The sequence below is a fragment of the Odocoileus virginianus genome, chromosome 20, assembly GCF_023699985.2.
Source record: "Odocoileus virginianus isolate 20LAN1187 ecotype Illinois chromosome 20, Ovbor_1.2, whole genome shotgun sequence".
NCBI lineage: Eukaryota > Metazoa > Chordata > Mammalia > Artiodactyla > Cervidae > Odocoileus > Odocoileus virginianus.
Genome location: NC_069693.1, coordinates 26,329,245 through 26,342,303, shown reverse-complemented (window position 1 = coordinate 26,342,303; position 13,059 = coordinate 26,329,245). Strand labels below are relative to the sequence as shown.

Sequence of the window (13,059 nt, the reverse complement as noted above, 5' to 3'; positions counted from 1 at the left end):
CTTTACTCGAGCGGTTCTTTGCCCTCTGAACGAAAGTTGTTTTGATATCTCTTGTCTGTGGGAATTCTGATTGTGCGCCTCCTCAAGGAAACGCTCCCGGTTTCCCCAATTACAGCGTATTGCTCCCTCTCCGCGCTCCTCGCACCAGCCCGTGACTGTAGGGACACTGAACGCAAGTTTGGGGAGAGGGGTCTTGGTATTGCGGAGGAACTGCAGAAGCCTCAATGCCCCTTCGAAGGAAGCCCAAGGGGACCCAGACAGAAGGGAAGCGGCTGTGCTAGCCCCTGCCTGCCACTGGTCTTAACCGGTTTAGTCCCACTCTCCTGCCAAACCCACCTTTGCTCCCGCCTACGCCCTACCCAGGCCAAACTCCTGGCCTGGGCGAGGCACTGACTGGTCGAGTCCCTGCGCAGCCTGTTGATGAAAAGCCGCGTGCCCGCCGGTAGTGCAGAAAAGACTTTTGAACTCACGATGAAGCCGGACGGGCCTCGCTTGCGTCTGAGTTCCGTGGTCTTTGGGTTCTTGCTTCTCCTCGTCCCGGGCCAGGGTGAGGCTCCCGCGCAGGGCGACGTAGGGACCGGGGTAGGACTTGGACAAATTCTGCAGATATTGTGAGGGTGCGGGGGTGGGGTTGGGAAAGCGGGTACTGGCGTCGGGGAGGTGGGAGCCGCTGGAGCGCTACAGTACCAGAACCGTGATCCCACGCATCTCTGCGTCCCGAGAGACGCAGAGAAAGTCTGGCCTGCCCCAGGTCTAGCTACGCTTAGGGGCAAGCGGGCTCTAGGGCTGTGAGACGCAGCCGGGTTCTTGCTTCTCCTCGTCCCGGGCCAGGGTGAGGCTCCCGCGCAGGGCGACGTAGGGACCGGGGTAGGACTTGGACAAATTCTGCAGATATTGTGAGGGTGCGGGGGTGGGGTTGGGAAAGCGGGTACTGGCGTCGGGGAGGTGGGAGCCGCTGGAGCGCTACAGTACCAGAACCGTGATCCCACGCATCTCTGCATCCCGAGAGACGCAGAGAAAGTCTGGCCTGCCCCAGGTCTAGCTACGCTTAGGGACAAGCGGGCTCTAGGGCTGTGAGACGCAGCCGGGCGGGGTGGAAAGTTATTTGGAACATTTCCCTTCAAGTATTCGTGGTGGAGCTGGAGCTGATCGGTGATAACATCAACAATAATAATACCTTCCTGCCACCGTTTGGCTCTGAGCGTTGCACCCTTGTCCGTGGGACGTCTTGACAGCCTCTGAGCCTCTCTCCACCGAGCTGTAGGCAAGGTTACTGGCTCAGGCTACGGAGGCCCCCATCCCCAGCAGCCACATCTGGCAGGAGAGACTACCACATCCTCTTCACCCCGTGCACCCACCCTTGGTGAGGGTATGCCTTGGCCTTCAGGGCAAAGGTAATTGCTCTTTGTGCCAGCCCTTATCAGTGGCTTTTACTGATAAGTAGCTTAGGCTATGTGGGCACAGTACCCGGGCACAGCCCCAGCTCCTGTGCCTGCTCCTGAACACTATGATCCAGTAATTCAGAGGTTCTCTGCCTGTGACACTTGGCTATCTTGTCCACTCCCAGTCCAATCTGCCCAGGAAGGGTCCACACTCATGACTCCCCCCGTGGCCCACTCCACTGGGCTTCCACCCTTAACCCCTTGCTGACCAGGCTCTAGGAGGTCCCCGGAATCTTCCAGATCCACAATCTGCTAAGCTCGACTGAGGCTCCTTTTTAAAAATGTTGCTGTGTTGGGTTGGACCCACTTTCAGAGGAGAAGAATTGATAAGTACAGGTGATGGGTCTGTCCCTCTACTGTCCTACCCAGTCCTAGCTTTTCGACAGGGACCATCTAGGTCTCCAGTGCTTTCCACACACTGCCCAGGAGTTCACCCAAGAATGGGTGTGTGCATGCATCCTTGGTTTTCACCTAAATGGTCACCCATTGCCTCCCTTTCTGGTCCCTGTTCCTGACCCCAGGAGTGACCTCCACACCCCATCGTGGTAGAACTTCTTCATACTTTTTAATGTAAGGACTTCTCTTCAAGAAGTAAGCATCCTCAACGTAACCAGCCTCTGGTCAGGAACATTTTAGCAGGTTTTGTCCTTTGCTATAACGAACAACAAGCATTAGAGGCTGGTGGAGGCAGTGAATTACATGGATAGACATTACATCCCACCAGGAACTAGAGAGCAGCATGTTCCTTGGGAGAATGGTGGGTCTTCTGACTTGAAAAGGCATTGCTCAGTTGCCCTCTGTGGAGCGTGAGAATAGCTGCTGACTCTGGCCTCACCCACCCTGTGTGTCATCAAGCATGTTAATCCATGTAAATCTAATAGGTATAGGGTAGTACAGTCATGTGAGGCTGCTTTTTGTTTTCTTTCTTTAAAAAAAAAAAAAAAAACACTTCTTTTTATGAAACCAGGCTCAGATTTGCCAAATTCTGCAGACAGAACCTGAGCCTGCAGGAAGAAAGGCGCCAGGGAGGTGGGAACCAGTGGGGATAGCACCACAGGAATTGGGAGCCTGATTGAATACCTCTCTGCACCCTGAGGCACAGAGGGTCAGGACTGCCTGAGGTCACATAGCCCTGCAGGGCTCCCCATCTGAGGTAGGGAGAATAATATAGCAGACTCAGTATACCTTCAACAGTTATCAAGACCTGGGCAACTTAGTTTTGTTTGGATTATCACCTCTCCTTTGCACTATTAATTGAAGCAAATCCCAGACATCATATCACTTGTAAATTTTTTAAATTATGTCCTACTAAAAGAAAAGGTATATATCTCTCATAATTTCTTAATGTAATCAAACATCAAGTCAAACATTCTTTTTTCGTGTTATCTCATGATATTTATGACATTTTTTAAAAACCATGATTTATATAAGGTTCATATTTTAAGAACTGGTAGCTGTGCTTCTTTTTTTAATAGCAGATTTGAGATATAATTCACATAGCATTTAATATGGTTTGTAGGGACTTCCCTGGTGGCCAGTGACTAAGACTCCGTGATCCCAATGCAGGGGGCACATGTTTGATCCCTGGTCAGGTAACTAGGGACTTCCCTGGTAGCTCATCTGGTGAAGAATCTGCCTGCAATGCAGGAGACCCTGGTTTGATTCCTGGCTCTAGAAATTCCCCTGGAGCAGGGATAGGCTACTCAATTCAGTATGTTTGGGCTTCCCTGGTGGCTCAGATGGTAAAGAATCTGCCCGTGATGCAGGGGACCTGGGTTCGATCCTTGGGTTGGGAAGATCCCCTGAGGGAGAGCCTGGCAACCCAGTATTCTTGCCTGGAGAATCCCCATGGATAGAGGAGCCTGGTGGGCTATGGGGTCACAAAGAGTCGGACACGACTGGGCAACTAAGCACAGTATAGGGAACTAAAGCCCACACACTATAACTAAGACCCAGCACAGCTGAATAAATAAATAAATAAATAGATATTTTAATATGGTTTTTAGTATATTTATGGAGTTTACCACATTGATTTCCCTTTTCCGCAACATTTTGTCTTTTTGAATATCCCAATTGTGATTTTGTATAAATTGAATCATCCAATATGTGGTCCTTTAGAACTGGCTTTTTTCACTTAGCATATTTTCAAGGTTTATCCATGTTGTAGAATGTTTGGTAATTCTTTTTATTGCTGAATAATATACTCTATTGTGTACATATGGTACATTTTATTAATCCACTTATCAGTTGATGGACACTTGGATTCTTTCCACTTTTTGGCCATTATAAATAATCCTGCTATGAACATCCATACCCAAGTTTTTGTGTGGACATATTTTCAATTCTCTTGAGTTTATACCTAGGAGTGGAATTGCTGAGTCATTTGGTAACTCTGTGTAACTTTTTGAAGAACTGCAGGATGTTTTCCAAAGCACTTGCACCATTTTCCCTCCCCACCGGCAATGTACAAAGGTTACAGTTTTTCTACATCCTTTCCAACGTTTATTATTACCTGTCTTTTTGAAGTATTTCATGAAGCTCAATCTTCAGATTCCTTCTCTGCCTCGCTTCTGTTCTCCTTGTAATTTTGTTGTTGTGTTGAAGAAACCAGTTTGTTCTGGAGAGGATCCCAGGGTTGGGATTTGGGTTATTTTTGTTTTTTTTGTTTTCTTGAAGTATAGTTGACATATAATGTTAATTTAGTGTCAGGTGTACGGTAAAGTGCTTCAGTGATAAACATATTCTTTTCCCTTACAGATTATTATAAGATACTGAGTAGAGTTCCCTGTGCTTATAAGGGCTCTAGGGCCTTGTTGGTTATTTTATATATAGTAGTGTGCCTGGAGAATCCCAGGGACGGGGGAGCCTGGTGGGCTGCCGTCTATGGGGTCGCACAGAGTTGGACACGACTGAAGTGACTTAGCAGTGTGTGTATGTTAATCCCAAACTCCTAATTTATCCCTTCCCCCTTTTTCCCTTTGGTAACCATAAATTTGTTTTCTGTGTCCCTGAATCTGTTTCTATTTTGTTCATTTGTATCATTTTTTAAATTCCACATATAACAGTTTGAATTTTGCTGATATGGTGTCTTTTAACTGTTTCTCTGCCCCCTGTATGCCTGTAAATTTGTGTTTATATTCTAGAGTCTCAATCAAATTCAGATTTTACGTTTTGCTTTGTTTTGTTTCGGGGCAAGACTGCTTCATATGTGGTACAGTGGACTTCCCATAGAAAACATACAATGTCTGATTGTCTTGCTTTCTGTGACAAAATAAGTTGCTGACATCACATTCAGATTTCAGTATGCATTTCTCTTAGCATGATTGAGACAAATATCTCCTCATTTGTGTAAGAGCTATTTATTGGTATTCCTCATTCTATCTGAACTTGCACTTTCACCATTTCATGTTCTTTCCCCAAATGTACGTTGCTGTCATCTTTCTTATTTATAGAATTTTTTATCTATTAGGAATGTCAGCTCCCCATCTGTTAGGTGACTTTCCTTCTTTCTTTCTTTTTTAATTTTTAAACTTTCATTTTCAAAGAGCTAGTATTGTTTCTGTATAAGGTAGATGTGCTGGACAATCCGTTTAAGCAAGTTCAGTTAGTCCAACTTAACGAAGCTGATGTCCTTCACATACTAGTGGAAACACTGGCGGCACATTTTGAGGCTGTATTTTGGGTTCAAACCATGGTGGTTTGAGCAGACCCAGCAAGAGCGAGAAACCCTGGCCAAATTTTCTCTGATGGATCCGTAGAGCTGCTGGTGACCCACGTTGCTTTCTTGGCTGCAATGAGGCAAAAGGTGTTAGGTGACTCTTAATCTCTTCCTGGCTCCCTGATCCCTTTAGCAGGGCGAACTGTGCTTTCTAATGTTCTAGACACGGCTGCCCTTTCCTCTGTAGTTCTCCTCATAACATCACTCTTTATTTGGAGAATACTTTGTGTCATTCTTGCCACCTGGAGTGTGAGATCCTGAAGGACAAGAATCTTGTCTGTCTGATTCCTACAGTTCTCCTGCCGCTCCTAGACCTGCACACAGTGAGTGGAAGGGACACTCTTACTCCCATCAAGCTCATATGGCTATTTGAGGCTCCTGGGGCTAAACCATGGTCCCAAGCCCCAGAGAGGTTCACTGAGCCTGATGGAAAAGGCTGGAGCAGTAAAGGCAGTGGGGGGCGGGGCAGAATTACAGGCAGGGAATCTGTAAAGGAAGTATTGGTAAATCGGTGTCCCTTGAGCTGAACCGAGGGCAGGAGGGAGGTGACAACATCACCAGTCTGGGAGGGCAGCTGAATGGGGAGACCCAACCCTGATGTCCATCTCTCTGCCCGCAGGCCAGGACTCTACCCAGCCCGTCCGGACCACACACACAGGGAAGGTGCGGGGGAGCCTTGTCTACGTGACGAACGCTGATGTGGGGGTCCACACCTTCTTGGGAATTCCCTTTGCCAAGCCACCTGTAGGGCCGCTGCGATTTGCACCCCCGGAGCCCCCAGAATCTTGGAGCGGTGTGAAGGATGTGACTTCCCAGCCAGCCAAGTAAGCAGGAGGTCCGGGAACTTTAGGCCCTGGTATAGAGGGTACTCTTGAGCTCTGGGCCAGGTTGCAGTTGTTATTTCATCTAAGCCACAGCCAGTTTTCCTTCTGAGTTTGATGGATATTGACATGCATTTTTATGATAAGCATGCTGAAGCTTGAAAGAGCAAAGTAACTTTCCCAGACTGAGGGCTTAGCACTCAAAAGAGTGCTAGATCTGCATGCTGAAGGGACAAGCAGAGACATGTAACTCCCTAAGTTTTAGTAGTACCAAGTGATCTCTGACATCTGAGAAAGTGGCTCTGGAAGAGGTTTGACCCTTGTAGGAGCTCCTGATTCTAGCAGCACATACTGTAGATTCCCAAGGAGTGGCAGACCTGAGTCTTCACAGTCACTGTGCCAACCAACAGGGCCAGGTACCATTGACCAAGGAATGTGTGAATGTTCTTGCAGCTGGAAACTTTGAGGGAGAGATGAGGTTTCCTGAGAGATTGACTTGAGATTTTTAAAGGACATCGCACTGCCCTTCTCTTGAGAAATTAATCCATTTATTTTGGCAGCACATGCATATGGGCTACTCCCCTGTCCCAGGTCTGTGTGAGTACAGGGATATGATGGTGAATGTAAACACATGCAAGAGTCAAGATTTCTCAGTCTCAGGAGGATAGTATCCAAGGCCCTCATAAGCTTGAGGCTTCCCTGGAAGACTGGGCTCCATCCCTGCTTTCCCAGAGTCTGTGGAATGTAACTTGGTGCAAAGGTCCTTTAGAGAGGGATCACATGTAAATGGGGACCAGAGAAAGTGGGACCAAGGGTAGCTGGGAGTAAATCGGGGCCCAGGATCTGGTTACAGCTACTGCACAGCCCCAGGACTAACTGCCTGTCACGGCCACCAGGTGTCTGCAGGACGTCGACGGCATGAAAAGAATGACTGATAAACTATGGAATGTGACCCTGCCTTCTACCTCCATGTCTGAAGACTGTCTGTACCTCAACCATCCACACACCTGCCCATTCCCACAAGGGCTCCAATCTGCCTGTGAGTGCCAGGACATAACTGGGTGAGGGGTGGGAGGACGTTTCTTCTGCAAGAAGATTGAAAAGGACAAGGTCAGCTTGAGCCCCACTGCACGTGGACCCTGTTAAGACGCTGAGTGCTTCTTACCCAGCATGGATGGCTGACCCTTGGGCACAGGGTCACAGAACCCTGGCTGCTCTCCGAGGTCATAAACTGTGTCCCTGGGAGGGACCCTGGACTCACCCAACCAACTCATACCCAGGGACCAGTCAGGTACCTAGGTGCCTAAGGCCTGCACTTTGAGGTGGCCAGAGAACCCAGCCTTGGATTATCCATTGGGCCAGTGAGAATGGACTACTCTTAATTAATGTGCATGCATGTAAGGTGATCAGAGAAACACCCCTTTTCTTTCCACCCCAGAGAGGGTTCTGGGGGAAATGGGGCCAGGCTTTGGTAAGTGGGACAGGCCTTACATGTGGGAGGCAGGTTTTCCTGATAGGATGTGGGTCACCTTCAGTCCAGGTAATGAAGACACTACTGTGTCTTGCTGGAGTTCTGTCCATGTGGTTAGGTGAGCAGAGTCAAAGTGGTGGTTAGTTTAGGCAGCAGCCCTGGTGGTGTTTAGGGCCAGGTGGGAGCCACATGGTAACTATACCTCGGATTCCCCAGGTGATGGTGTGGATCCATGGTGGCGGGTTTGTCCTGGGCATGGCTTCCATGTATGACGGCTCTGCCCTGGCGGCCTTTGAGGATGTGGTGGTGGTTGTTATCCAGTACCGCCTGGGTTTGCTGGGCTTCTTCAGGTGAGTCTGGGGCTGGGCTGGGCTGGGCAACGTGGACTGATGGAGCTAGGACAGTCCCATGACCCTCATCCTTGCTACTTCTCAGCACTGGAGACAAGCATGCAACTGGCAACTGGGGCTTCCTGGATCAAGTGGCCGCACTGCGCTGGGTCCAGCAGAATATCGCCTACTTTGGAGGCGACCCTGGCCGTGTCACAATTTTTGGCGAGTCTGCAGGTGGCATAAGCGTGTCTTTGCACCTCATGTCCCCCATGTCCCAAGGACTCTTCCATGGCGCCATCATGGAGAGTGGGGTGGCCCTGCTGCCTGGCATCACTGCCAACTCATCTGACAAGGTCTCCAAAGTGAGTGCCCTCACCCATGGAAAGCCCAGACCTGCTCCCTGCATCTCTTAGCCCTCAGCCCATTATGCTGTCTGTTAAGTGGAGATAACAGGGACTCTCCTGCCATCAGAGGACCTTGGGAACAGCCACCTACCTGGGGATTGCTCAGGGGTCAGAATTCACAGGACTTTGTCAGCTCAGAGGCTGAGTGCATTCTGTGGCCCACAGAGCTGCCCTGGGACCCCCATCAGAGGCAGGACTATCTAGGAAAGTGGGATGGCACCCCCCAGCCTCTGAGTCCTCTGAGCAACAGGGAGGTTGGGACAATTTCAACCCTGTAGAAATCCATTTACAATACTCTGTGAGATTTGGGGGTACAGCACCTGCACCAGGGGCATTGGGCATACCTCTCTCCCCTACCTGGAAGGATGAGCTGACCACTGCCTAACCTCTTCACAGGTGGTGGCCAACCTGTCTGCCTGTGGGCAGGTTGACTCAGAGGCCCTGGTGGACTGCCTGCGGCACAAGAATGAAGAGGAGATTCTGGACATCAACAAGGTTTGGCTGAATGGATGTGGATTTGGAGGGAGGGGCCATCAGGTGTGCGGCAGGCAAGCCTGGGTACCCTTCACTGTCCTGGGCAAGTTTTTCTAGCTCCACACTGTGGTGTTCTTACAGCCCTCTTACAGGAGCCTCCTGTAAGCCTCCCTTTCAGGAGATGAGGTGTGAAATTGAGGCCAGGCCATGTTGAAGCAGATGTAGGATCTTCTGGGGGTGGGTGTTAGCATCCTGGGATGAGCCAGGAAGGGGTGCATGATGTCTGTGGCATCAGAAAATGTCTGCAACCTGACCTTGAGGATCCTTAGCCCTTCAAGATCATCCCCGGCCTGGTGGATGGGGTCTTCCTGCCCAAGCAGCCCCAGGAGCTGCTGGCCTCTGCCGACTTTCGACCTGTCCCCAGCATCATTGGTGTCAACAACGATGAGTACGGTTGGATCATCCCCTTGGTGAGGCCTACTCCTAAGCCTCCAGGTGCCTGGGAGCCCATCCAGTGGGAAGTCCTCAGGGCTTCATAGTTCTGGGCCCATCCTATTTCCAACTTGAGTCTCTCCCACCACCCAGTCCGTGAACAGTTCTGACACCAGGAGGGAAATGAGCAGAGAGTCCATAAGGGATGCCTTGCAGGAATTTTCAGCAATGATGGTGAGGTTCCTGTGGACCTGCCCTCACGGGGAGGGGTTCCTTTCCTATCCCAAGGCACGGGGAACCCATCACCCAGATATCCTGTCCATGCAATACCTCCCCGCTCCCTCCGCCAGAGCTTGGTCCTGGTCCCCAGTTCCCAATCCCAACCCAGAATCCATCTCCCCACCTCTGCCCCTGCTGCCTCCTGGCCCCTGCCAGCCTGCCTAACCTGACTCTCCCTCATCCACCTGGGGCAGTCTGTACCTCCTGAGTTTGGTGACCTGTTGATGGAGGAGTACATAGAGGACAGTGAGGACCACCAGACCCTCCGAAACCAGTTCCATGAGATGATGGAGGACCTCATGTTCGTGATCCCTGCACTCCAAGAAGCAATGTTTCATCGTGAGTACATCTTTAACTAAGGCCAGACTGGCAGGGGGGCAGCTTGGAGCTGCAGGTGCCAGGGGAGGTCTACCAGTGCCCAGGTCACCACCCATATATATTTATTGGGCCCCAGGTGCCAGGCACTTGAGATCCTTCATCTTGGTAAATCCTCATGCCTAATCTAAGAGATAGACATTTACCCCATTTTACAGAGGAGGAAAAGAGTTCTGTGACCTTCAGTGACTTGCCCAAGACCACACCTTAGGAAGTTCCAAGGCCACAATTTGAACCCAGGCTCTTCCCACTGCCGTTGCTCCAGCCTGGGACGCCCTCACCCCATTGTCCAGATTCCATCCAGCTTTGGACCTAGCTATGTCACCACCATGGATCATGCAGGAAGGCTCCCAGTGAGGGGCCTCCATGTCACGGCCCGTCTGCCCTACCTCCCCAGGTTCCCACGCCCCCATCTACTTCTATGAGTTCCAACATCAGTCCAGCTTCTTCAAGGATGTCAGGCCGAGCTATGTGAAGGCGGACCATGGAGATGAGATTCTCTTCCTCTTCAGGAATGAGCAAAGTGAGTCATCCTGGGTGGGACTCCTTGTTCCCAGGACATGGGATGCTGGTGAGACTCTGGGTGAGGGCAATCACCCTTACTGTACCAATGAGGAAACTGAGGCTCCGAGAGAGGACGGGATCAGGTATCCAAGATCTGACAGCTGGAAAGACTGAGCCCCAGGGACTTACCTGGTGGTCCAGTGGTTAAGACTCCACACTCCCAATGCAGGGGGCACAAGTTCAATCCCTGGTTGGGAAACTAAGGTCCTGCATGCTGCAGGTACAAAAGAAGAAAAAAGAAAAGAAAATTTTAAAAAAGAAGAAGAAAAGAAAAGCAAAAAAAGACTGAGCTTTGAGTCCAGGATGCTTCAGACCAGAACTCACACTCCATCTCTCCCCACCCTGATCTTAGGTGTCTGGCATGGGTGCAGAGCACATATTTCAAAAGCATCTTTCTCTCTCTCTTTTTTTTCCCTTCCTCTCTTCCCTCCTTTTTCCTATGTATTTATTTATTTTTTTAAATCACTGAGTCATGTCCAACTCTTTGTGACTCCATGGACTATACAGTCCATGGAATTCTCCAGGCCAGAATACTGGAGTGGGTAGCTGTTCCCTTCTCCAAGGGATCTTCCCAACTCAGGGATTGAACCCAGGTCTCCCGCAATGCAGGTGGATTCTTTACCAGCTGAGCCACCAGGGAAGCCCTCCTATTTATTTTTTAAATCTCTTCCAGTGTCAGAAGAAGAGAGCCTTCTAGGTCAGGGTTGAACCCAGTGTCGGGTCAGTCAGAGGCCGGGATGAATATATGGGGCTTGGGCAAGGACAGGGCCTGGGGAGTGGGCAGAGCCCCAGGCCTGGGATGACAGGGCAGAGCCTGGGATGGTGGGGAGATGGGGGAATGACCCACATGCTGGACTGAGCTGCCCTGACCTAGACCCTTGTCTTCTTGCTCTGTAGTCCAATTCACTGAGGAGGAGGAGCTGCTGAGCAGGAGGATGATCAAGTATTGGGCCAACTTTGCTCGAAATGGGTGAGATGCCACACCCCTACTTTAACCCCCATTGTGGGGAGGGCAGGGCCTGGAACCCATCTGGGGCTCCCCTCATCTGTCTATGGTGACTCATGAGCATAAATGTCCTTCATTGCATAGCCCCCTCCCCAGCTCCAAGATCCTCTTGTACACTCTTTCCATCTCTGGGTGACCTGGATGGGGGTGGTGACAGTGCTGTGACCTCCAGAGCGTCCCTCTGTCAGGAAGGAACAAAGGCTGCCCTGCCGCCTGTAGAACTGATGCTCAGTGGGAGGTGGTTTCTTTGTTTTCTGCTTCTAGAAACCTCCCCTCTCATTCCCCAAGCCCTGTTTGGTTGCCTTGCCTGACCTGTCAGGGTGCTTGGATCTGAGCTTGGTAGGACTCAGAGTGACCCTCATGTCTACAGGAACCCCAATGGTGAGGGTCTGCCCCACTGGCCGATGTTCGACCAGGAGGACCAATACATGCAGCTGAACACGCAGCCTGCAGTGGGCCGGGCCCTGAAGGCCCACAGGCTCCAGTTCTGGATGAAGACCCTACCTCAGAAGATACAGGAGCTAACGGAGACCAAGGAGAAGCACACAGAATTGTAGCTCCCTGCATCTGGGGGTGGGGGGTTGGGGGCTTGAGTATAGGTGGGAGTCTGCTGGATGTGCCCACAGATGCCCAGTGAGGAGCCAGCAGTTTTTTCCTTCACTCACACAGCCATTCATTCATTGATTCATTCTTCTACCCATCTATCCATCCAGCAAATGTTGAAGAACCGACTGCCTAATGTTCCCAAGCCTGCCATGGGTCCTTTCTTCTCAGACACAGTCAATAAACCTTCCCAGGAAGTTGCATGAGCAAACACTAACGGAAGTTTACTTTCCTTAGCACTCCACTGGACCCTGAGCCCCATCTTCCCTTCCTTACTTCCACTGCCTCTCCAGCGTCTCTCTCCTCTCCCTCTGAAGGAAGGTGCTTCAGGAACCTTGCACATGGCTCTCAGCAAGGCCCCCATGCTCTCCGTCTGTAAACGGCCAATCAGAAACCTGGACACCAGGATCCTGGGAGTGCAGATCTCAGCCCTGCCCTCCACCCAGGCTCCCCACTACTCAGAATGTCAATGTCCCTATCCCCACCCTTTGTCTTCCTAGATTAAGTGCCATCTGTCGCTGACCTTTAAACAAACTTCTCTTTCACTTAGTGTCCCATGGGAGTGATTGACTCCGTTTTTTGTAGGAAGCAGAATTGGGCTTGTCCATGGGCTGCTGGAGCCTGGACCAGCTGCACAGTGGCCAGGAGAAGTGGGCGGGTTCCTCAGTCACTGTCTCCTAAAGCCTGTCTTTATCCTCAGTGATTCTGCAGACATTGTAGGGCCCAGACTTTACATGATCGCAGCACATCCATGAAGAGGTTTATCTGTGGGATATTTCCGGGAAGCAGGACTGAGGGGTCAGAAGATCTAGGATGTTAGGAGAAGAGACTTGTCTGTTGGCTCCCAATGGCCTCTTCATCCAGGGAGGTCTCCTTTGCTTTTCAGAATCCTCCTTGCTCCTGCTGCCGCCCCACCCCCACCCCCACCATCCCCTCTGCTGAGCATTCCCCAACTCACTCTGGGCATCGACATGATTGGTTTTCCTATGGACCTCATTCTCCCTAAACTTTTAATTCCTTTTTGCCATCTCTCCCCACGCACCCCCCCCACAAAACCCTATCTTATATTTCATCTCAACATGCAAAGGCACCAATTATGTTCATTCTGCCTCTTTGTTCCACCAAAGCACTTTCTTTA

General features: G+C 50.6%; 1 protein-coding gene across 1 annotated transcript; it reads left to right on the top strand.

Annotated features, from left to right (window-relative positions):
• The first annotated feature begins 279 nt into the window (after positions 1 to 279).
• On the top strand, positions 280 to 12,138 carry CES2 (carboxylesterase 2). Its single transcript, XM_020884975.2, is given in 13 exon segments — positions 280 to 547; positions 5,780 to 5,984; positions 6,878 to 6,974; positions 6,976 to 7,020; positions 7,669 to 7,802; positions 7,888 to 8,146; positions 8,585 to 8,683; positions 8,992 to 9,132; positions 9,248 to 9,328; positions 9,568 to 9,712; positions 10,146 to 10,271; positions 11,210 to 11,282; positions 11,689 to 12,138. Coding segments are annotated over 13 exon segments (1,719 nt in total). The 5' UTR covers positions 280 to 420; the 3' UTR covers positions 11,876 to 12,138.
• The last annotated feature ends 921 nt before the right edge of the window (positions 12,139 to 13,059 follow it).